Consider the following 22,624-nt stretch of genomic DNA (forward strand, 5'->3'; position numbering starts at 1 on the left):
TGACATCACATCTGCTGCCATGGCGACGAACTGTGAGGTCACGGCAGCGCAACCATTTAGGAGGGAAAGGGAGCTGGCGGGTGGGGCCATGGGGGCTGGAATGTCCTCAGCCCCAGAACCCAGAGGAGGTTATTCCAGGCTCACTTGTTCTAAAAATAGAACCCTAAGCAGATGAAGGGAGGGGGCTGAAAGCAAGAGAGAAGGGCAGGGCAGCACCATTTACTGGGCACTTAGAGGGGGCGTGGCAAGGATGGCACATTATACACCCCACAGCCTGTCTGGGGGGGGACCATCAACAGATAATAACAAAAACAACTACAGCAGTGGCTACAGCAGCAGCGGGCGGAGCACTTTGAACCCCTTTTGGCAAATGAGGAGACTGAGTCTCCGGGGAGATTGGCCAGCTCCATAGGAGCTCAGGTCTGCCCCTCAAAGCCTGTATTCACCCCTCAGGGAAGATTACTTCCTACCATCCCAGGAGGGGGAACTGATGGGGGCAGGAGGGTGAGGGGCTCGAGGGAGGGCACAGAGAGGCAGGGCTAGACCCTGCTAGGGCAGGATGGAGGCCAGCAGCCGGGGTCCCCTGAGTGGGTGAAGTTGCTCCAGGGGCCACATCCTCTCCCAGGCAGGCCAGGGCCACCAGGGAAAAAGAACAGGCTGGATGTGATAAATGAAATGTGATGCCTGATTTTCCTACACCTCCCGGGGAGGGGCCTGGGCAAGCCCACTCCTGTCCTCAGGCCCTTCTCAACTCACCCGGAGGGACCAGCACCCAGCTCCCAGCTGAGGCTGGGCAACTGTGGGCACTCCCATCCCACCCGCTCACACATGCTCGCCAGACTGGAATATTTCTCGCCTCCTCCTGCCAGCCTCCCCCCTGGATGCCGTTCTACCTGTCAGCCAGGGAACTGGGAGTCTGTGCTTCCGTAGGCCCTTCCTCCAGGCCCCTCTGGTCGCCTTCGCCCACGCTGAGCACCTGTACCAGCCTCATCTGATGTCCCCAGCCCTCCTCCTGGCAGCCCCCTCACCGCCGAGCCACACCCCACAGCTGGCAGCTGACTCCCAGCTCTCAAACCCTGCTTAAGGTCATTTCCCCACTCAAGGACCCATAATGGCTCTTAGTGCTTAGCTCATCAAGTTCAAGTTCCCCAATATGACTTCTGGACTCCTCCCTTATGTGGCCCCTTCCTCCTTGGGTGGATTCCACTGCCTTCCCCTCTCTCCTCTCTATCTGCTCACACCTCCTCTCTGCTCACCATGAATGCCATGCTTGTTCCCACTCAGGCTGTTCCCGCCAGCACCCCAGCCAGGGCCACCAAGGTAAGGCAACATGGCCTGGCCCTCTTGTCTCCCCAGCAAGGACACTGGATTTGCCCTGGTCCCCATCGGTCTTGGTAATTCGTACCAAGGCCCTGCCCCTTCTCTACGTCAGCTCTGCCACCTTCTGAAAGGCCCTCTCTCCTTCTTCTCTCCTCTCTTCCATTGCTGAAATCTTAAATTGGACTAGAATAGGACTTTCTCAACCACTGCAGCACAAACGGATCGCTTCCTTCCCTGGACCCCAAAGGCTACCTCTCTGGTCAGAACCGCCCCAGCCGAGCACTAATTGTTTCCATAATATAGTTCTCTCTCTCTCTTTCCCCCTGAGCATGGTCCCCCCAAGGGCAGGACGCATCATCGGACTGGGGCCTCTCCCAGTGGGGGTCCTAGGGCAGGTGGTCAGCACATTCATGGATGCCTTGACCTCCAGGGACCATGTCCCTTCACAGCCCAATCTGAGGGCAGGACCTCAGTGTGCCCTGAGGACTTCCACCCAAGACTCCCCAGGAAGACAACCTCCCATCAGCAGCTGCCTTACCCCAATAGGTGTCAGTGAGTATGTGTCCCAAGTGACAGTGACTGCTATGATTGCCCCCGCTGTGCCATTGTAGGTGTTAGAGAGCTTTGCTGTTTCTTTAACCCAACTCTCCTCCTCTCTATAGAAGCTCTACCTAGTAGGCTCCACTTTGAAGAGCAACAGAAAATAAGCAAATTTGCCCTTTCAGCACGTTCTCACTCCCATTCTGCACCCCCACCCCCCACATTTTCCCTCTCCAGACTAAGCCACTCTGGCTGTTGCACAAACTAGGATGTCCACCCGCCTCACCACTCTGGGAATCCTCTTTGGAAGGCAATGCCCAGAACTGCTCTCTTCTTTGAAGGCTTTCTCAGGCTCATCTCTCCTGGCCTTGCTCCATTTTTAAGAATCCCCCCAAAATGGCCACCCAGGACCCTCAGTGTCCTCAGATGAAATTCATTAGGGCCTGAAGTTCAAACTAACATAAGTGATCACTCCCCCGTCAGACACCCCCCCCCCCCCCACGCTCCGATTCACAAGGACATCTCAAGCCCCCTCCGTGGGGCTGGCCCGTCTCCCCCAGTCCAGGTCCCCCGGGAGCCAGGCTGCATGTGCAGAGGGCTCAGCATCCGGCCGACTTTGGTGGCCACTCGTTTGGCTATCACCCTCGGGAAATTCCTTTCGACTCTTATTTTTCAGAAGTTGAGAAAAGCTGCTTCAGCTCTTTCCAAGGATCAGGAGAGTCCACGGCAAACAAGGGCTCTCCCTCTCCATCCTGCCCCCACCCATGGAGCCCAGGAGGGACGTGACCACAAGACCCTTCTACCAAAGGCCTTAGCAACATCTGTTGAGTAAGACGAAAACACTGGTTGAAGATTAAGCCACTTTGCCCTGGCTGGCCTGGCACAGGCTGGGAAGTGTGTTTGGCTGGCGGGGCCCTGAGGCTGGGCTGAAATCCTATGTCCAGGGATGATGGTCCTGATCCCAGGCGGGTAGGATTCAAGCAAAGTGGGTGAGCTGGGGACATAGAGAAAATATGACAGGCAGATAGACACACAGTGTGAGGCAAGAGGGAGGGGGCAGGGAGGCCTGAGTCCAGCCTGCTGAGGCTGAAGGGCAGGCAGAGAATGGAAAAGGAAGGAAAAATACAGCCCGCCCTTTCCTCCCTCTTTGAACCGGCTCAGAGCACTTGCCTCGCCCTCAGTGAGGAAACAGGTGCTAAGTGCTCTCTGGGGGAAGCCAAACTTTCTCCCATTTCGCCTGGGCCACTTTCTCACTCCCTAGGGACAGCACTGAGCTTCCAGCTGGAGGCAGGCCTCCCACCCAGCAGCAGTCCTGTTTACTGAGCACCTAATCTACCAGGCATTCCACTGAACGCCTGTCTCCCTGTCACTCAATAAACACGTACTGAGTACCTACTGTGTGCCAGACCATAGGGTTACAGCACTGAACACAACACAGAAAAATCCCTACTCATGGAATTTACATGCTGGTGGGGGCAGAGGGGGGCCTCTTAAACAAGACAAGCAAATAAGACTCAGGGCTTATCAGATGGCGATGCATGCTGGGAGGCAAAGAAAGCAGGGAAGGGAGATAAGGTTGTTGGGGGAAGGAAAATGCTGACACTTGAGGGAAGGAAAGAGCCCTGAGGTATCTGGGGGGGGGGGGGGGGAGGCAGGGGGGGGGAGCATTCCAGGCAGAAGGAATAGCAAATGCAAAGGCCCTGAGGCAGCATCCTGACTGGTTTAGTCAAAGACCAGCAGGAAGGACTAGTGGAGTGAGCAAGGGGGAGATGAGGTCAGAGAGGAAACTCTCCTGGAGGCTGTGCGAGCCCATGGAAGAACCTTGGACTTTCACTCCCAGTAAAGTGGACAGCCATTGGAGGGTCCTGAATACATGCTAATTCAACGGGCTAATTGCTCCTTTTCTTCTCTTAACCTTACAAGGTAAGTAGTATTTCCAACTCCCAATCTGCAGCAGGCAAACTAAGGTCAAGAAAGGTTAAACAATGTGTTCAAGGTCACAGGGAACTGGGATCCACAGGGAGGTGGTCGAACTCCCCTGCTCTTGACCACTGTTGGGGTCGGTTCTGACTTGGGGGGCGGAGGGGACCTCTGAAAGCACAATCTGGTGTCACAGCCACTTCACCACCAGGTGGCTGACCAACCTCCGTGAAGGGCAGAGCCTGGGCACAGGTGGGGCGCATCACAGAGATGAGAAGATTCCCTGGCCTCCCTCCTTCTGGTGCTAACCACAACCTCTCCAGCTGGAATGCCAACCATTCCCTCTTGTCCCAACCCCTGACCCTTCCTCACATAAACAAAGCTCACTCCTGGTGGCCAGGCATCTGGCTTCTGCCTGGAGAGCTCTAAACCCCAGACCCCCCAGCCGTCCTAGACCAGCCAAGGACATTCTGTTCTCGGGGGCAGAGTGGCAGTTGGGTTGGAATGATGAGAGGTCTGCTCACCCCACCTCACCCCTCCTGCCCGCCCTCCACAGTGCCTCTCTGAAATCCCAGAGAGATTTCTTACTGGCAGCTCCAAACCAGGCCTACACTCTGGCCTCATCCCTGCAGCACCCGGCTCGCCCCCCACCTACACCCGCTGCTGTTGTCAGATGACCTTCAACTGGGCTCCGCACAGTTGGGCTCCACATCTGGAGTGGCACAGCTGGGCAGAGCTGAGGCCCAGAAGGGAGGAGGGGCCGCTGCAAAGAAGGGACACATTTGGCAGGGCCTGAGCCCATGTGCAGAGAGCAGTGGCACTGTGCTGGGCCCAGGAGGCGTCTAAGAGCCACCAGCACTTTCACATACTTTAATTCATTCCATTAACAACCCTGAATGGAGGGAATACTTAATCAGCACTGAGAAGGCCTCTCGAGCATCTAGTTCAGCCATCTCTGTGACGGAAAGGGAAACTGAAGTCCAGAAAGAGGGCAGGACAGGACCATTGCCACCTGGCAGAAGACCAGGTGGCCTGGCTGAGATTCCAGTATCCAGGCAGGGCAGGTCACTGCACAGGTGTGCAGACACCTGTAACTGCCAGACCCCATGACACCCTTGTCCCTCCCCCAGGTCCCCAAACACATCCGTGTCGTCACTTGCCCCTCTGCACCAGTGGGTCAAATTGTGACATAGGGCCCCTCCATGACTCTCCTCTGCACACACACACACACATGCACAAGCACACACCTGCAGGCATGCAGGCTCCTCTCCTCCAGCCTCCAGGCCCTGCCCGCCTCCAGCATTGGGCAAGGTGCAGGAGGGGCCTCTGAAGGGTAAGAAGGCAGTGAGAGGGCAGGAGGGAAAAGCTCCCAACGTTTCCAATCAGCCCAGCTGGGATCAGTCCACAACTCACAGGAGCCCTGTCCTGTCCATGTTTTTCTGGAAGCCCCACTGGGGAAGGGAGGGAGGAGTGGAGGACACCCAAGAGCAGAAAAGCAGAATCAGCAAACAGCATGGAGGTGGAAGAGGCCACCTGAATGAGAGCAGCTGCCCAGGCAGATGAATCCTGTGGGTCATGCCGTCCATCCCCCTGCCTCCAGCAGAAGGGTACCTGACCCAGGACCAAGTGGGTGGGAGGAGATGCCATCCCCTAGCTCTGTAAGCTCCAGGACAACAGGCACCTGGCCAGGCCTGCAGACAGGCAAGATGCCCTTTTATGGTTTTTTCCAAGGACTTTAGTCTCCAGATTGAAATAGGAGGCCCTGCATCCCATCAGAAGGGACCTCATGACTCATTTCCTCCCAGTCCAGCTTCAGCCTCTCGGAACAAGGCCCCCTCCTTCCCCTTACCTAATTACCCGGCACCCTTGGGGGCTGCCAGCATGCTTGGATCTGAAGTAAGCTGCAGCTGGGAGCAGAGGACAGAGGGGAGGAGGGGCTGGCAGGGTAGGGAACGGACTGTCACTCACCACCAATTCATGGTTGGATGGAGGAATGCAGGGGGCAGCCACCTGTGGGAGGAACAGAGAAAGGCAAGGTTAGCATCTTTCATTCCTACAGAAAACCAGGGCCTCCTGAGATCATTCCACAGCCACCACCTCCATGCGAGACACCCCTTCCCTCAACTCACACACATGGACACTCTGCAGCCTGAGAGTTCACTGGCAGATTATGTGGCAACATGGAAAAATACTTAGGCAACACCGCTAGTGGGGAGGGGGCTGCGAAAGGCAGAAACGAAATGCACATCGCTATTTTTAAATTCTGTAGAAATATGCAGACACTGAAAGACTGAAGGTCAATGCACCAGAATTTTCATAACGGGATTAAATGGTAAGAACAATAAGGGTTTATTGTCTTTGTTCTTCTATTTTCTGAATTTTCTGCAATATGGTAAGATGTGTTTGGAATTTTTGTAAAACGTATTTAAGGTCTCTAGAAAGGGAAGAGTTGCCTGTTCGTTCTCCCCAATGCCAAGGTGTCTCACCCATAGGTCAGAGTGCAGGCAGCTGGCAGCTTCCCAAAGCACTTGGGAAACAGGTGGGTGACGGGCCCCTGCCAGCTCTCCCAAAGAAAGCCACCCGTCACTAATAAACACAGAGGTCTGGAGAGCTGAAAGCACCCTCTATGGGTGAGCTATTATTTTATCATCATCCTCATCTTTCTCTCTGATGACCGGGGAGGAGGGGGGCAGGTGGCAACTTGGGCCTCCAGACAGAGGGAGGCGGGGTAGAGGGAGGGCTGGATTGCTCCTACCCTAAGATAACATCCCTCAGCCAGGCCAGGCAGCCAAACCTCTACCCTGACAATTAGCAGGGGCCTTTATCAGAGACTCAATGTGTTCCTTTTTTCTAGCTGGGACACGTTTTTCTTGGAGCTCATACCTCAATCTTGGCTCCATTCCTGACCCGAGCACCAGGCAGGGGGCCCACAGAGGGAACGAAGGGGGAGGCTCTCCCTGGGGCATGAGGATGTCTGGTCACAAGCTGTGGATGGCCAAAGAGGGGGTGGCTGCCTCCTCGGAGAGTGGGAGACCCCCCACTCCCACCCCAGCCACCACCCAGTGGAGCAGTGACAGAGACAGCCCACAGCGCTGGCTGGGGCTGGCTGTTCATAGAGGCCACCCTTAGCCAGGCCCTCCCTCCATCTAACCCGTTCTGTGGTCTGACCAGCCTAAGGGTTACCCCAGCCTGACACACCAGCTCAGAAGGGGACAACACCCACATAACAGTGTGCCCTGAACCCTGGGAGGCTGGAGAGGCTGAAAGCATCTCTGCTTCTTGACTCAGCCATGCTACAGGCTCCCTGTCCCCCCACCTGCTCCCCGCCTCCCCACCCATTCTCCAGCAAAGTGTCCATCACCCTGTACACAACTTTATCCTAGGACTGGTGGGAAAATCACATACAAAGCCAAAAATAGAAACAACATCTAAGTCTTACAGAATATGTACTATATGACAGTCATTAATATCAGTGCTTTGCCCACACAAAGCTACTGTTATACCTCTGGTTGAGGTGCAGGGGGTGCAGAGAAGTTAGACACTTGCCCAAAGTCACACAGCTGATCAGTGGAAGGGGTGGGGTGGAGGGTGCCAGGAGAAGAGACCAGAGGAAGGGAAGGTCCCAGAGGTGACTGTGGCCTGCAGGACTCCCTGCCCGCCTTGCCCACCAGACAAGGTCTCAGCCAGGGGGACACTGCCCTGCCTGCCAGGGTCAGGGCAGGAGTCTGCATCTAGCAATGGCTTCTTCCCTCTCTCCTCCCACCTGCTGCCCCAAACCCCAGTCTGGAGCTTGTAGGTTTCACCTGATGAGGCCAGGCCCCCAGGGTCTTCTCTCGCCATTCCTGCTGTCACCCTTGGACAGTGCCCTCCGGTCCTTTCTTCCTTACACAAGGGTGGGTTTCCACTCTCCATTTGGGACTGGGTTGGGGAAGTGAGGGGGTTACAAATACATTTTGGGCAGGGGCAGAATGGGCAGGCATCCTCAGAGAAAAGTGGGAGGGTCTCTCTCCCAGCACCACCCAAAGGCAAAGAAGGGACCCCACGTCTCTTTCCAACCCCCAGAGGCAGACAGCCCTAAGCAGAGAGTCACCCTCTAAGGACTTGGATCTGGGGTGCAGCAGTGGGCCCCCAGCTAGAGGACCTGATGCCTGGGTGCCCCCAAGACCTCCTCCACCTCTGCCCACAGCTGTGCATGCCAGCCAGCCTGCGGGACAGACCACTAACTTTGTTGTGTGTTTCTCTCTCTCTCTCTCTCTCTCTCTCTCTCTCTATTTTCTAAGCAGAGAAATGTTTCCTTAAAAGGCTCTCTCCCTCCCTCCGGCACCCTGGCCCCTGGCCACCCTCTCAGGAACCTGGAATGTGCCAGGGAGAGCCAAGGCCCCCTGCCACTCAGAGGCCTGTGCCCTGTGGCCCCACACTCCTGGTGTCAGCAGTGACCACTCCCCCTGCCCCGTGGGGACCCAAGCAAGGGTCCTCCCTCTGCAAAGGGGGTGACTCCAGGGGGTCTGCAGGGACTCTCGATGCCAGCCCTGCCACCCGCCCAGTCCCAGGGCTGGCAGCATAGCGTTGCAGGGCTCGGACCCAGGAAGTCAGTCTCAGGTGAGCCTCCTCCATGTGTACCTCCAACGACCCACCTACATACTGCGGGCTGAGCGGGCCTGAGGCTCAGTCTTTCAACTCTGAAGAATCTAATAATAAAACAGCAGCACAGCCACTACTCCCATCACACTTGTGACAGGCCAGCCCTGTTCTTCACTTTGCGTAAATTAACTCTCCAATTCTCACAGCAACCCTGAGCATCCCATTCTGTGGATGAGGAGACTGCGGCACAGAGAGGTGAACAAGCTGTCCCACAGAGGAGCCCGGCTGCCAAGCCAGCAGTCTGGCTCCAGGAAGAGGCATGCCCTATACCCTCTCTGCCCCCTGTGCTGACTCTCCGGTAAACACTACTTTCCACGGAGCCATTCACAACGACAGCAGTGACAGTTTAAGGAGCGGAGCTCTGTGACAGCTACTGTCCTGAGCCCTTTCCTTGGACTCACTTGATCCTAATGAAAAATGTATGGGGTAGATACTGTTATTACCCCCATTTCACAGATGAAGAAACTACGGCACAGAAAAGGGAACGATGTGCCCCAGGTCAGTGCAGCAGGGCAGTCTGGCTCCAGAGCCTGTGAGGGAGAGCTGGGGCTGCAGCCAGGAGGTGAGTGTTACCAGGCCCAGGCCAGGGCCGAGGCCTGGCATTCGTCAGCCCCCACCAGTATTTTCTGAACTTCCAAAGTCCCTGGGCACAAGGCCAACAACAAGGATGTGTCCTTGGAGCCCCACCTCCCCCACCCCAGGACATGAGGGTCTAAAGCGCCAGCCAGCAGCCAGCCCAGGCGGGGAGCTGCCTGCATGACCCAGCCCTGCTCTCCTCTCCACTGTCATTCTGTACCCACCCTCCTTGTCCGGGACCCAAAGCCACACATAACGGAGAGTTCCTCTCAGTGCCTTGAACACCTAACTCTGTTCTTCCTCGGGCCTCTGCACATGCTGTTCCCTCTGCCTGAGATGCTCTTAGCCCAGCTGTGAGCATAGCTGGGTCCTTCCCATCCTTCTGGCTTTGGCTTCGATGTCACCACCCCAGAGAGGCCCTCCCTGACTCCCTTAAGTTACACACACACACACACACACACACACACACACACACACACACCCATATCTCTTCCTTTACAGACCTAATTACAATTCGCAATTACAGATGTGTTTGTTTCCTTGTCTATAATCTGTTTCCCCCTATAAAAAACATGTGCCATGAGGCAGAGAACATGTCTTGTTCACCACACTAGTCCCAACACATAGTAGGTGCACACTAAATATCTGTGGAAAGATGAAAGAGACTCAAGGCCTGAGGAAGAAAGGCAACTTAACCACTGGTACTAAAATTCACTGCCATTTGTTAAGCACCTACTACTAGTATGCACAGGGCAGGAAGCCTAATCCTGCCATATGTCTGATCTCTCTGAGATCCTCAGTCCCAGTCATTTTGCTCCCATTATACAGATGAAGAAAAGGAGGCTCGAAGGTCATGGCAGTTGCCCCTGGTCAGTCAGCTGGGAAGAGGGGAGCTGCAGGTGAAACCTTGGTCTGTGGGCTCCACGCGTTGCTCCTTGCAGAGTAAGAGGAAACCCAGGCACCACCTAGCACTGCGCCTATAACCTCACTACTAGGTAAGTGGCAGGACCTGGTATCCAATTGGCTGACACTCCACCTCAAACCCCAGACTTCTAAACTTGCCATGCCCTACAGAGGGGCTCCCACACCTATGCCCAACCCCCCCAACCCCCTGGACTAGACAAGGAAGCTTTGTCCCCAGACAAAACTAGAATCCAGCTGAGTCTCTGAATCCAGCACTTTTTACAGTCCTGAATGGAAACGTTCTCCCCACCCCCCTCACTCTTGTTAGTCTTTTTTTTTAATTGTGGTAAGATGTACATAACATAAAATTTACCATTTTAACCATTTCTAAGTGTGCAATTCAGTGGCGCAGTGCTATGCAACCACCATCACTACCCAGCTCAGAATGTTCCCATCATGTCAAACAGACGCCCCACATCCATTAAACAAGAACGCCCCACCCTCCTCACCCCCCTCTGGAACCCCTACTCTACTTTCTGTCCCTACGAAGTTGCTTATTCTAGGTGCCGCAGATAAGAGGAATCAGACGATATCTGCCTTTTGGTTTCTGGCTTATTTCACTTAGTGTTAAGGACTGATTATGTGCCCCCAAAAAACTCCTACCCCCCGTGCCTCTGACTATGACTGTATTTAGAGATAGGGCCTTTATGGGGGTGATTACGTGGAAAGCAGTCTTGGCCGGAGTAGAAGGCGGCAGTTGCTAAACTGTTTGCACACTCCCTGTGCCGGCACTCACGTGTTACCCTTCACTCCTGAGCCCTGAGGTAGGCTGCTGTCTCCTCATCTTACAGGAGCTCAGCAGTGCCCACAACGTCCTGTGAGCTCCAACAGTGCACAGCTACCAAGTGGCAGTGGCAGTGCCAGGACTGCCACCTGGGTCAGCCCGACTCCAAACCCTCTTTCTCAGCATGCCACCTGCCTCCACGGCTAGAGAGGCACACACTGTGCAGAGGTGCCCGGGGCTGCGAGAGCCCAGAGAGCATTCGGGGGCCCTGGGCAGGCTCCACGGAGGTGGGGCCCCTGAGGCAGGCCTCCAGGACGCAGCACTTTCATTTGTCGCTGATGTCTCACCCGCTTGCCTTGTAAGTCCTGTGAGGGCGGGAGGCCCATCGTTCACTGTCATCACGAAGCCTGGGCGGCTTGCTCAGGGCCTGGGATGTGGCTAAGGCTTTGAAAGGTGGAGATGGGGAAGGGCATCTCGACTCAGCCTGCACTGGCCGGTGACTGGGAGAGAGCCACCCTGGTCTGGGAACAGTCCAGCACCTGGGAGTTCCCATCATGAGTCCCGGGCTCTCCCATATGCACAAGGCATGGAGGTGGGAATGCTTCACGTGTCAGAGAACCCCATTTGGCTGGGACACAGAGTGGGGGACGAGGAGGAAGAGAGGGCACCGAAGGGCATATTGAAGGAGATAAAGAATAAGACTGGCCACAAACTCTCTTTCCAAGTTGGACCGTGGGCAGCTCTGCATGCCCAGCAACAAAGTGAGGTGAAGGGTGGGAGCTTAAGGTAAGCAGGACATGGGCAGGAACTCTAATAACAAGCGGGGAAGAAGAAAGTGGGGAGGAGGAGCCCCAAAGCTCAGCGACAAGGGTCCATCGGGGACCCTAAAACCTAGAGGCCTACATCCCCACCCCAACCAAACACACATTTGGGCAGACCCCCTCCAGCCTCTACTTTTCTCCCCACACCCAGAGCATGGAGGGTACCTCTCCCCGACTCCCAGGGTAGGTGGTTCCCGACTGCCTCCTGCCCTTCGCAGAGCAGTTGATTCTGCCCACAGCTTTGCCTGCTCACCCTCTGGACCACACTCGGGGAACCCGTGACCAGGACATGGCCATTCTGAGTCCTGGTCACTGAGGCTACACCAGGGTGATCGAGAATAATGCAGATAGCCCCGCCGGCGTAGCTCAGTGTTTGAGCATCGGCCTATGAACCAGAAGGTCACAGTCCAATTCCTGGTCAGGGCACATGCCCAGGTTACAGACTCGATCCCCTGTAGGGGGCGTGCAGGAGGCAACCAAAGGATGATTCTCTCTCATCATTGATGTTTCTATCTCTCTCTCCTTCTCCCCTCCTCTCTGAAATCAATAAAAATATTTTTAAAAGAATAATACAGACAATGATCCCAGAGGGACTCAGCCACCCCTCGTCTGTGGACAGTCCAGCACCTCAGAGTCACAGTACAAGTCCACTGGGCTTTATGAGGAAGACCCCTGTGGCCCCTGTGAGCTGGGCAAGGGCAGGGTGGGAGGCCCAGCCAAGGGCACCAGGGGTTGGCTCGGGAACCAAGTGAGAGGTGAGTGTGTACCCCCTTCAGGACCTGAGGGTGCTCAACAGTCAGGCAGCTACAAAGTGCCCTCGGCCTTGGGGAATGGAAGGGCAGGGGCAAGGACAAGGCCAGGGGCCCAAGGGGAAGAGCCCCAGCCTGGCTCAAAGACACTGCCCTCCCAGGCTGGTCAGCAGGCCCTGGGCAGGGGGTCCTGGGGAAGTGGCCACTGCCCTGGCTCCATTTCCTCCCCAGGACTGTGCCCGCCCCTCCAGGCAGCCTGTCCTCACAGAGCTGCTCCCAGCCTGCTTGGCTCTTTCCTTCCCTTATATAGTTCTGTTCGGGATCAGGAAAGGAAGTGCATGTAGTTCCTGGAGGCAAGAAGGGGCCTGTTCCCAGGGACACCTTGAGCTGAGTGGGGAGGCATGTCCCAGCCCAAAGTCCCCTCCAGAGCCAGGGGGCCAGCAGGGGCAGGAGGGGGCCTGGCCCTTTCCCCAAACCTAGCACAGGTTCCAACTCAGAAATGGAGGCAGACAAGACACAGGGGAGTCCAAGAGGGCCAACCTGGGCACTGCACCCACTATCCCAGCCCCTCCCCCCTCCCTGAAATCTTCCTGGGCCTCATGCCTCTTGGACCACTGACCTAGTCAACCTGTTTCCCAAGCTCCAGCAGCCCCTTCTTCCCCCATCCTCCCTCTTGTCTGGGGACCCTCCTCTCAGACTGCCCTCACTGGCCACCCCAGCCCACTGCCAACCCCCAGGTCCTGAAATACACTCACACCCAGGCTTTCCGGACAGGGAGATCCTCTATAGGCAAACACCTCCAGACTTCTAGACACACACACTCACACTCACACACACACTCATACTCACACACTCACACACACACACACACACACACACTCACATACACATTCATACTCACACATACACACACTCACACACTCACACACTCATACACTCACTCTCACACTCACACATACACTCACCTCATACACACACATACATACACACTCATACTCATACACACACATACACACACTCATACACTCACACACACACTCACCTCATACACACACATGCACGCATACACACACTCACACTCATACTCACACTCATACACCCACTCACACATACACACTCATTCACTCTCACATTCACACACATTCATGCACACTCATACACTCACACACACTCACACACTTACATACTCTCTCACACACACATACACACACACACACACCAGCCCTTAGCCCATCAGCCTAACCCTCCACAAGGGGAGAGCCAGGTGTGCCCAGCCCCTTGAGTTTGAAGGAATGTGGCATTTCAGGGCTGCAGCCAGAAGGCCCTGGCAGCAGCAGAGGAGGCCTAGCAGGGCAGGCTGGGGGACCAGCAGGCTCTACTCACTGAAGATGGTCCCCTTCAGAGCCCTGCTGGCAGATGGCATAAGACAGCACCCAGATCAGCCCATGCTGGAGACCTGTTTGCATAACATCTTCTCTGAAGATTTGCCCCCTCCCCTCAAACCCAAGGTAAGACCCCAATGGTCTAGCTCAGGGGCCACACTCACCCATACCCAGAATCAGTGACTCCAGGAGGTCTGAGCTTGGCCAGACTTCTTAGGATGGACTCCTAGTGAGCAGGAGATTCAGAAGTTCAGCAAACCCGTACTGAGCACCTACTGTGTGCCAGGCCTTGAGCACAAGAGACTAATCCAGGGGTCTGAAAGGGACCAGGCAATAGTCACGAGATAAGGGTGGGACTTGTGGGGCCACTGGGAAGCACCAGCAAGATGAGAAAACACAGCTGGGCCCAGGGCTTGGCTTGTCCAAATCCTGGAGTCACGGCTCTACCTCCATCCTGCCTCCTCTTGGGCACCCCAGCTCAGCCCTGACACCACCCTGCTCCCCCAGTTCTGACGGCCCAAGGTTGTCAAGCCAGAAACCAGAATGTTGGCCTTGAGTCCTCCCTTCCCCCCTCCCTCTAAGCCTGGACAATTTCTCTGCCCAAATATCTCTCCCAGTCCCGCCAACCCCAGTCCCCTTAATCACAGAGATTACTGCAACAGCCTCCTATGACACGTCTCCTCGGCCTCAGTCCTGCCGCTCTAATCTAGTCTGCACTCGGCTGCCAAGGAGCTATTTCTAAAATGCACATCCAGTCGTGTCTCTCCTGTGCCTGAGTCCTTCCGTGGCTCCCAGCATCGTGGGATACAATCCAGATGCCCTAATATGGTCCTCCTGGCCCTGAGGAACCTGGGGTGACTCTCCTTTCAGTTCCATTCCTCACCTCTCTACCTCAGAGCCCTTGCTCCAGCCAGAGAAGCCCACTGTCAAGTTCACTCTGAGGTAGGGGCTATCAGCACATTTCACAGATAAGGAAATGAGGCTGCAAGAGGCCACATGCTTAGCCCAAGGTCACACAACCAGTAAGTAATGGAACAGAGTTCCACTCTGGTGGCACGCCCAGCCTCAGCTCTGTCCAGGGCCACACCAGTTTGCCCAGCTGGGGGCCACAGGAAGAGTTTCATGGAGGGCACACTGTGCATGGCCTTGAGGGCTGGGCTGAGGCAAATGTCCAGGGCCCTAGAAGGGCCTGATGTCCCCAGAGCCAGAGACAGGGGCAGGGCTGGAGGCCAGGAGGCCAGCCTGGAATAGGTAGCTGCCTCCAAAGGGAGCCATGGAAAGGCTCTGGGCTGGGGCTGGCTGCAGTGGCGAGAGCTCCAGGGGCTGTAAGCTGCAGGAGGAGCCGGACAGCACTGAGGGGCCCAGCCTGCAGGACTCAGAGGAAGCAGGGCCTGTTTCACAGCGGAGGTGAAGAACAGGCAGCGTGCCGTGCAGACTTCAGAGCTGCTTCTCCTAAAACCCAAAGAGCAGGGGAAAGTTCGGCCCCTCCTCCCGCCTGGGGAGGGGACACTGGTTCTGAAGCAGGGAGGTGGGTGCCTCAGCCTTCAGTACAGACGATACAGCTTCTAGGAAGTTCCTGAATGGATCTGAGCAAGGAAAGGGCTGTGGCCTGTGGTCACGGTTCCAGTGGACAGAGGGTGGGAGAGGAGACAGCATGGGAAAGAGACCAGGCCTTCATTCAACAATACCGAAGGAGGGCCTTGGTGCCAGGCTCCCAGCTAGGGAGGCAGATGGATAAGAGTGCCTGGCCCTGGAGGGGCACTGTGGCCCCATGGAGGAGGCAGGCATGCAAACAGAGAAGGAGAAAAGTGCCAGTAACTGCTGTAATGGAGGTCTGAGGAAGGCTGCTGTTGCACTGGGATTCAAGTTCATCTGTTTTTCCAGAAATTACACCCAGAGGGGGACTGCCACCCCACCCCCTCACTCCCCGCTGAGGGTTTCTGTCTTTAGATGAGAACTTTAAGGGACAAAAGTCTTTGACCCTAAGCTGTGCTGTGACAGTAAGGCAGGAAGGATGCATGGGAAAAAAAATCTAAGAGCCGGGGAAACCCAACAAGGCAAAGGGCTCAGGAGCTGCTGAGGAGGGAGTGGGGGGTGAAGGAGAGGAGGGGCTGAGCCAAGCCCCCGAGGGAGAATTCCAGGGCTGGGGCCACACTCAACCGCACAGGGACAAGCAGAGGGTCCCCTTGCCTTCTTAAAGCAGACCAGCATCTGCTCCCCAGGCAGCAGAGCAATGGCCTACGGGCCTCTCCCTTCCACACATGCTGGTGCCTCGCAAACTGCAGGTGTTCATGGCCCTGCTTCCAGATCTCAAAGATGCCATGGCTTGTCTGGGGCACCATCAACTGGCTAACAGCATTTTTTTTTCTTTTCTTTCTTTTTTTTTTCTGGCTAGCAGTTTTATTTTAATTTATTTTATTGTTTAAAGTATTACAAATAGTAGTACATATGTCTCCTTTTTTTCCCCATTGACCTTCCCCCGGTGGCTAACAGCTTTAGAGGGGAGGGAAATGCTACCCGAAATGTACTCTTCAGTTTAAAGATGCATTCCAATTTCAGAAACATTAACATGTAAAGAAAGACATCTGGGATTTGAAGAGCCACCTTAAATTTTTGTTAGTCCTTCAGGCTCCCTATGTGATGCCCACATCATTGCCCTAGGCTCTTGACCATTAGGAAGTCCTTCTCAATGTCTGCCTACCTCCTTTCCTAAAAGATTTAAGGCTGGCCAAAAGAAAGAGCAGGGTGAGCCCTGGCTAGGTAGCTCAGTTGGTTAGAGCATCATCTCCATATGCCAAGGTTGAGGGTTTGATGCCCAGCCAGGTCATATACAAGAATCAACCAATGAGTGCATAAATAAGTGGAACAACAAATCTATGTTTCTCTCTATCTCTCTTCCCTTCCTCTCTCTCTAAAAATCAATAGATAATTTCTTTTTTTTTTTAGAAAAGAGTAGAATGAAAAGCAAACCCAATCCCATGTGACCAGGAGAAAATTCCACATCCTCAAGGCCCATCCGTTGCCTTTATGTTCCCTGAACCCCTAAAGCCACTTGTCGCAACTCCATACCTCTCTGATTCTAACCAAAATTGGGGCAGCTGGGAGCAAGTCCAGTTCTAAAAGCCTGGAACACCTTCTGTTTGTGGGTCCTCATTTCCAAATTCCTAAACTCACGGAGAGGCCATGAGTGTCCAAGCAAAGGGTGAGCGGCGTGAGAGAAAACGCCCTGGACTGGGGGTCAGGCATGGGCTCAAATATCACTTTGCCACAGGCCGCTATCAAGACCTGAACCTTCCTGAGCCTCCGTTTCCTCACCTATAAAATGGGGATAGAGACCTACTGCGCGGAGTGGTTGGAGGACTAAATAAAGTTGACTGAGATGACACGAGTCAAAATGCCCAGAACATAGCACACGCTTAGTAAACCTTTGTCCTCTTCTATTTGGGCCGGATGATATCCTTGCCCTTCTCTGGCCCTCAGCGTCCTCACAGATCAGTAAATTGTATGGCACATACTAGGTACCAGGCTCCAATCTAAGCATTTCATGTGTCTCAACTCATCTACTCCCCACTTCAATCCTGTGAGGTAGGTCCTGTTCTTATGCCCACTTTACAGAAGAAGAAACTGAGGAACAATAGCAGAATAAGAAGACATCATTGATTTCTAAGGCCCCCTCTACCATAAGTCAGAGCTTGGAACAGTATAATACAAAACCAAAGATTCCCATCGGGGAAAAACCACCCTTCTTTCTGAGCTCCTGACACGGCCTAAGCGTCAGTGTCTGGAAATTCACTCGTGTAGAAAACGCCTGGGCCCCAGATGCCAGCGGCAGGAGTGAGTGTGTCGTTCCGTGCAATTAGCTCCAGTCAAGGGCCCGTGTTCTGGAACCCCATCTGCTCTGCTGGACTAAACCAGGAGCCCCGGAAGCAGGAGGTCCCCAGGGCAGGGCAGCCCAGCGTCACGTGGCTCCTTTAAATCCATCTATGGCCCCGTCGCAGGAAGCCCCTTCTCACTCCCAATTAGCGGGCAGCAGAGATTTGAAGCGAAGCCAGCACTGAGGGCCCGCGGAGGCCTGGCCGTCACCAGCATTGTTCGTCTCCATCTGACGCATATCCACCCCCTGTAATGTTTCCTTGTTCCCTGGGAGGACCTCCGAGATGCATGCATCTGAAACCAGGTCTGGAGGAAAGGGGGGTGGAGGGAGGGGCAGCGGAAGGCCTGGCTCCGTCTGGCTCTGAAAGCACATATGAAATGGACAGGAGAGAGAGTACATCGGCTGGAGACCGTGACCCAGAGATCCTGCGAGGGTGCGTCCACACCGCTCAGGCGCCCTGAGGCACACATGGAGGCGGCAGCGGGACCACTGCCAGGTCCAGATGCAGAGTCACTGCCCATCACTCCCGGCCACACCCTCAGCAGAGCCACACAGACAGGAACACAGCAGCCCCACCAACACACCCACTGGAGGGGCCTTCTGTGTGGCCCTGACAGTGGATTTCAGGAAGCTCTAGGAGGAAGTGACAAAGCGACCCACAAGGGCAGCCTCGGGGAGGAGAGAATATGAGCCAGCAGAGGCGGGGGTGCGAGTCTGGAAGCTCATCCCGATTGCCCACAGGAACCCGCCCACTCTCTTCGGCTGGGCAAGGGGCAAACTCCCCTTGGACTCACCCAACTCACCTAAGCCCTGCCCATCCTTCCGGAAGAGCAGGTCAGGGCAAGGGCACATTCATGGAAGCTGGGTAGCAGGTGTCAGACACAGAACAGCAAGTGTATAAACCACAGGGTGGATCTGATATGATAATGCATAAACATCCTGAAAATTATGGAATGCAGACCTGCAGCAGGAATTCTAGGAGTGGAGGGGGTGAGGAGGGGCAAAACAGAGTTTAGGGCTGTGGGACAGCCATATCAACATCACTATCATTATTACTTTGTTAATCCTCACCAGAGGATATTTTTTTCTATTGATTTTTAGAGAGAGTGGAAGGGGAGTGGGGGGAGGGGAGAGAGAGAGAGGCATCAGTGTGAGAGAGACACACCAATTGGTTGCCTCCCGCACGCACCCCAACCGGGGCCAGGGATTGAACCTGCAATGAAGGTATGTGCCCTTGACCGGAAATCGAACTCGCAACCACTTGGTGTGCGGACCAACACTCTAATCATTTAGCCACACTGGCCAGGGCAACCATATTCTTTTAAGAACTACAACGTACTGTGTACTTGAGACACAGTATCACATGTAAACCTTTCAACAACATGTCCAACAGGCAATACTCCCTTGTTCCACATGAGGCCACTGAAACTCAGAGAGAAAAGTAAGTTGTTCAGGGTCATAGAGCTCTGAGCAGCTGAACTGGGACTCAAACCCAGGACAGCCAGACTGTAAGAGCTATATGCCCTTAGGCAAGCCAAGGCACCTGGGTGCTCAGAACACAACATCTGGCAGCTATGGGACCTATGGGGTGTGGAGGACAGATGGTGGGAGGGGCTGATTCAGGGAGGCACTCTCCATGGGGGTGGGGGCGTGGACGTGGGGCCTGGACCCCCAGTTCCTAAGGAAAGCAAGGACAGTGGATCTCACGCTGCCATGACTCAGTGGCTAGGCCTCCAAGCAGCATTTCCGGAGCCCCAGACAGCTCTGCACAGTGTAGGAGCCACCTGCCCAGCAGAGACACGGAGCTGTTACTCATAACTGTTACTCACTCTTCTCTGTACCCCGCCCCTCAGCACATCACTTATTCCCACTCTGTTCCCTGAGAGTGACCAAGGGGAGCCAGCAGATCTGCCCGGCTCCCTCCCTCGTTCCGCTAGCCCCAATCCTGCCAGCCCATCCCCACCTGAGTCACTGGGACAGAGACCCAGAGACTGGCCCGTTAACCCTGACAGCTGTTCCCCCAAACTCTTCCAAGAAACGGCTGCCCTGGGGTGATGCCACTAGACAAAGAACCTTCCAATCCCAGGGCTGGAAGGGCCCTCCCAGCATCCAGCTGTCTTCCCAGCAGATGCCCAAAGGCCCACCAGGGCCCCCACCTCCACGCTAGACAGCCCAAGAGCGGGCGCCTCTCTGTTGAGAAATACCCATGGACTTGCAGAAACTGAGCACTGGTCAGAAAGGGAGGACTCTCGTAACTCATCTTGCCAATGAGAAAACTAAAGCCCAGAGAGGGGACGTGACTTGCTCAAGGTCACACCGTGCCAAAGGAGAACTAGAAACGGGCCATCTGCCACCAGGCTCTCCACTGCCCCTTCCTCCACTGCCCCAGAAGTCTACCCTCACACCCTCCTGTTGCAAAGCAGCTACTAATCCCACAACACTGGAGACAGGAGGTCTAAAGGCAAGATGAAAAGAGAGGGAAAGAGTTGCAGCCAGACAGCGGTTAGTGCAGAGCAATCACCTTCTAATAGGGAAGGGGCATCGGGAGCAATCTGCCCCGGAGGCAGGGAGAGGGACCACAGGCCTTCTGGAGGCCCTGGAGCTAAAAGGCCAGGCTCTCTGGCAAGAGATGATGGGAGGGATTCCTGAGGTCCCAGCTGGGGACTTGGGAGAGTCCTGGCCTCCTCTCTGCTCACCTCTCCTCCCCCCTGCTGGCCCCTGCTCTCCCAGGGCTCCAGCCTGGAATCCAGGCCTGCCCGCTGCCTCCGCTCCCACGCTCAGCCCAGCGCAGCTCAGCTCAGCTGGCCACAGCAGAAGCCACTCAGTACTATACGCTGTCCCAGGCAGCTCAGAAGGCTCTCCAGAGGAGTCTCATCTACCTCTTGTGCTCCCCCTTCCTCCTCTGGCAGCTGCCCTTATCCCTGCCCCTGCCCCATCCCTCCCCCTGCACCAACCACAGTAAGAGCAATAACAGTAATAATAACCAAGGGCACACAGCACGGCCTGCACGCAGGACTCAGTTTTATTTGTTTCCCACATTTCACCAATGAGTAAAATCAGGGGTCCTCAAACTTTTTAAACAGGGGGCCAGTTCACTGTCCCTCAGACCATTGGAGGGCTGGACTATAGTTTAAAAAAAAAAACTATGAACAAATTCCTATGCACACAGAGGCGGCAAAAACACCAGATGGGCCGGATAAATGTTTTCGGCGGGCCGCATGTGGCCCACGGGCCGTAGTTTGAGGACCCCTGAGTAAAATGAAGCACAGGCAGACTAGGTAAGTTGTCCACAGTCACACAGCCTGTGAGAGGTGGAGTCAGGATTCGAACGCAGACACTGTGGCTGCAGAGTCTGTGATCTTGATCCCCATGCCACACCACCTCGTGACAGGTCCTTGATCCAGGAAGTTAAAGCTCCTTAAATCCCCACTCCCTCATCCACGCAGCCACTGAGCCCCTGCAACAGGCCAGGCACCTGGATTTTGCAACACCTGACATCCCTTTTGCCTCTGGACAGGCAGCCCCATGCAGACACTCATAGTCAGGTGGGGCACCCGCTGCCTCTGAGCAGGCAGGCTCCTCCGCCCTGGCTAGGGGACGCTCCTGTTCATTCATTCATTGAACAATAGTGAGTGCCAGGTGGATGGCGAAGGATGCTTCCGAAAGGAGCCTTTCGGTTCCTTAGAAATTGGAGCTGCCTGCAGTCTGCCCTCACTCCCACCTGCTGCAGTCTGTCCATGCCCGTCTCAGCCTGTGGGAACCCTTGCCAAGGAGGGCTCTGTCTGGCCTGAAAGATCTCCCAGGGAGATTTCAGTGCTTCCTCAGCCTCCTGATCCAGAGAAGTAAAGACTGCGAGAGGATGTCCCATCCCTAGAGGCTGAGGAATTTGAACATGGGACTCCAGGGGCCTTGGCTTATGGCCTGTCCCAGGTCTTCCTGGGCCAGTTCATCTTCACTACTGCCCTAATAATCTCACCCAACAACAAGCTCATCAAGTTTCTCCTATGTGAACGCTCCCTGCTGCTGCCCTCTTTAACATGGCCCAGAGAATCCTCAAGGCTGGACCCCAAGCTGCACCTCCAGGCTCTCTCCAAAGCCACCCTTCCCATACACATCACTTCCTGTGCCAGGCACTGAGCTAAGCACTTCACAAACAGGGTCTCACCTCATCCCCATCGACGCTCCATGAGGTGGAATATTAACCGCGCTTTACAGATGCAGGCACCAAGGCTCAGTCCAAGGTCACTCAGCTAGCAAGCTTGGGAGTGAACCTCAGGCCTGTCTGACTGTGAGACAGGGCTGGGGCCATTATTTGATCCATATTCACATGTGTGCCACCGTGCCTTTGTGCATGCTTTCCCCTGTGCCCAAAGAGGTCTTTGTCCCTTTTCCTTCCTGCAGAACTCCTTCCCAACCTTCAAAACCCATCTCAAATGGCACCTCCTCTCTGAAGCTTTCTCCACTCCACCAGTTCGTGCACACTGCTTTCTGCTTGACACCTCCTCTGCAATTTGCAGAAACCCTCTCTCTACTCCCCTTTCTCTCCCACTAGACCACAGTTCCCAGCCTTCCTTAGGAGCTGGGGGTCCAGGCCCCACACCCATGCCCCCTGCCCCCACTATGTCCCTATAGTATCAATGCCAAAAAGGCTTTTAAGTAAACAATCAGGGGCCTCATGTGCCCAGAACCCCCAGCCCCTGGGAAGGGGCTTCTCCCTGTGCCCACCCCCCTTCCTGATAGCTCCTCTCTGCTCAACCAGCTTGACTGTTTCTGGGAGTCTCGAGTCTCAGCCGGTGATTAGGGCCCTAATCAGCAGGACTTCCTGCCAGCCACTGCCAGAGGTGGGGGCAGGGCCGGGAGGGAAGCAAGGTCAATCCAAGGTGAAGTTTGAAGCCAGGACCAGGGGAGGCTCCTGCAGGGAGATGGATGAACTCACAGACTTCCAGCCCAGAGTCTCTCCAGCCCTTTGTCTTATAGGTAAGAACACTGAGGCACAGTGAGAAAAGGGGCTCATCCAGAGTCCAGGGACACAGCAAGAGCACTGCACTCCCCTGTTCTGGGCCACAGGGACACATCCTATCTTACACTCCCTTGAAGCCCTCTGCCCACCCCTC

The 22,624-nt window shown here is 55.2% G+C and overlaps 1 protein-coding gene across 12 annotated transcripts in view; it reads right to left on the minus strand.

The window, feature by feature from the left end:
- Positions 1-22,624, minus strand: part of TNS1 (tensin 1) — a 221,249-nt gene that overhangs the window by 101,748 nt on the left and 96,877 nt on the right. For 11 of the 12 annotated variants that reach the window (XM_070422098.1, XM_070422097.1, XM_070422100.1 and 8 more), the window contains one exon: positions 5,749-5,790. Coding sequence is in view for 2 of the 12 variants with exons in the window: in XM_070422104.1 (XP_070278205.1) it covers positions 5,749-5,790 (42 nt within the window). In the remaining 10 variants the exon portion in view is untranslated. Of the gene's footprint in view, positions 1-5,629; positions 5,653-5,748; positions 5,791-22,624 lie in introns of those variants that run through there. The other variant, XM_070422108.1, reaches the window with a different exon arrangement.

Source organism: Myotis yumanensis, unplaced genomic scaffold, assembly GCF_028538775.1.
Source record: "Myotis yumanensis isolate MYYU_CA2020_CCGP unplaced genomic scaffold, mMyoYum1.0.hap1 SCAF_8, whole genome shotgun sequence".
In the NCBI taxonomy this organism is placed as follows: Eukaryota; Metazoa; Chordata; class Mammalia; order Chiroptera; family Vespertilionidae; genus Myotis; species Myotis yumanensis.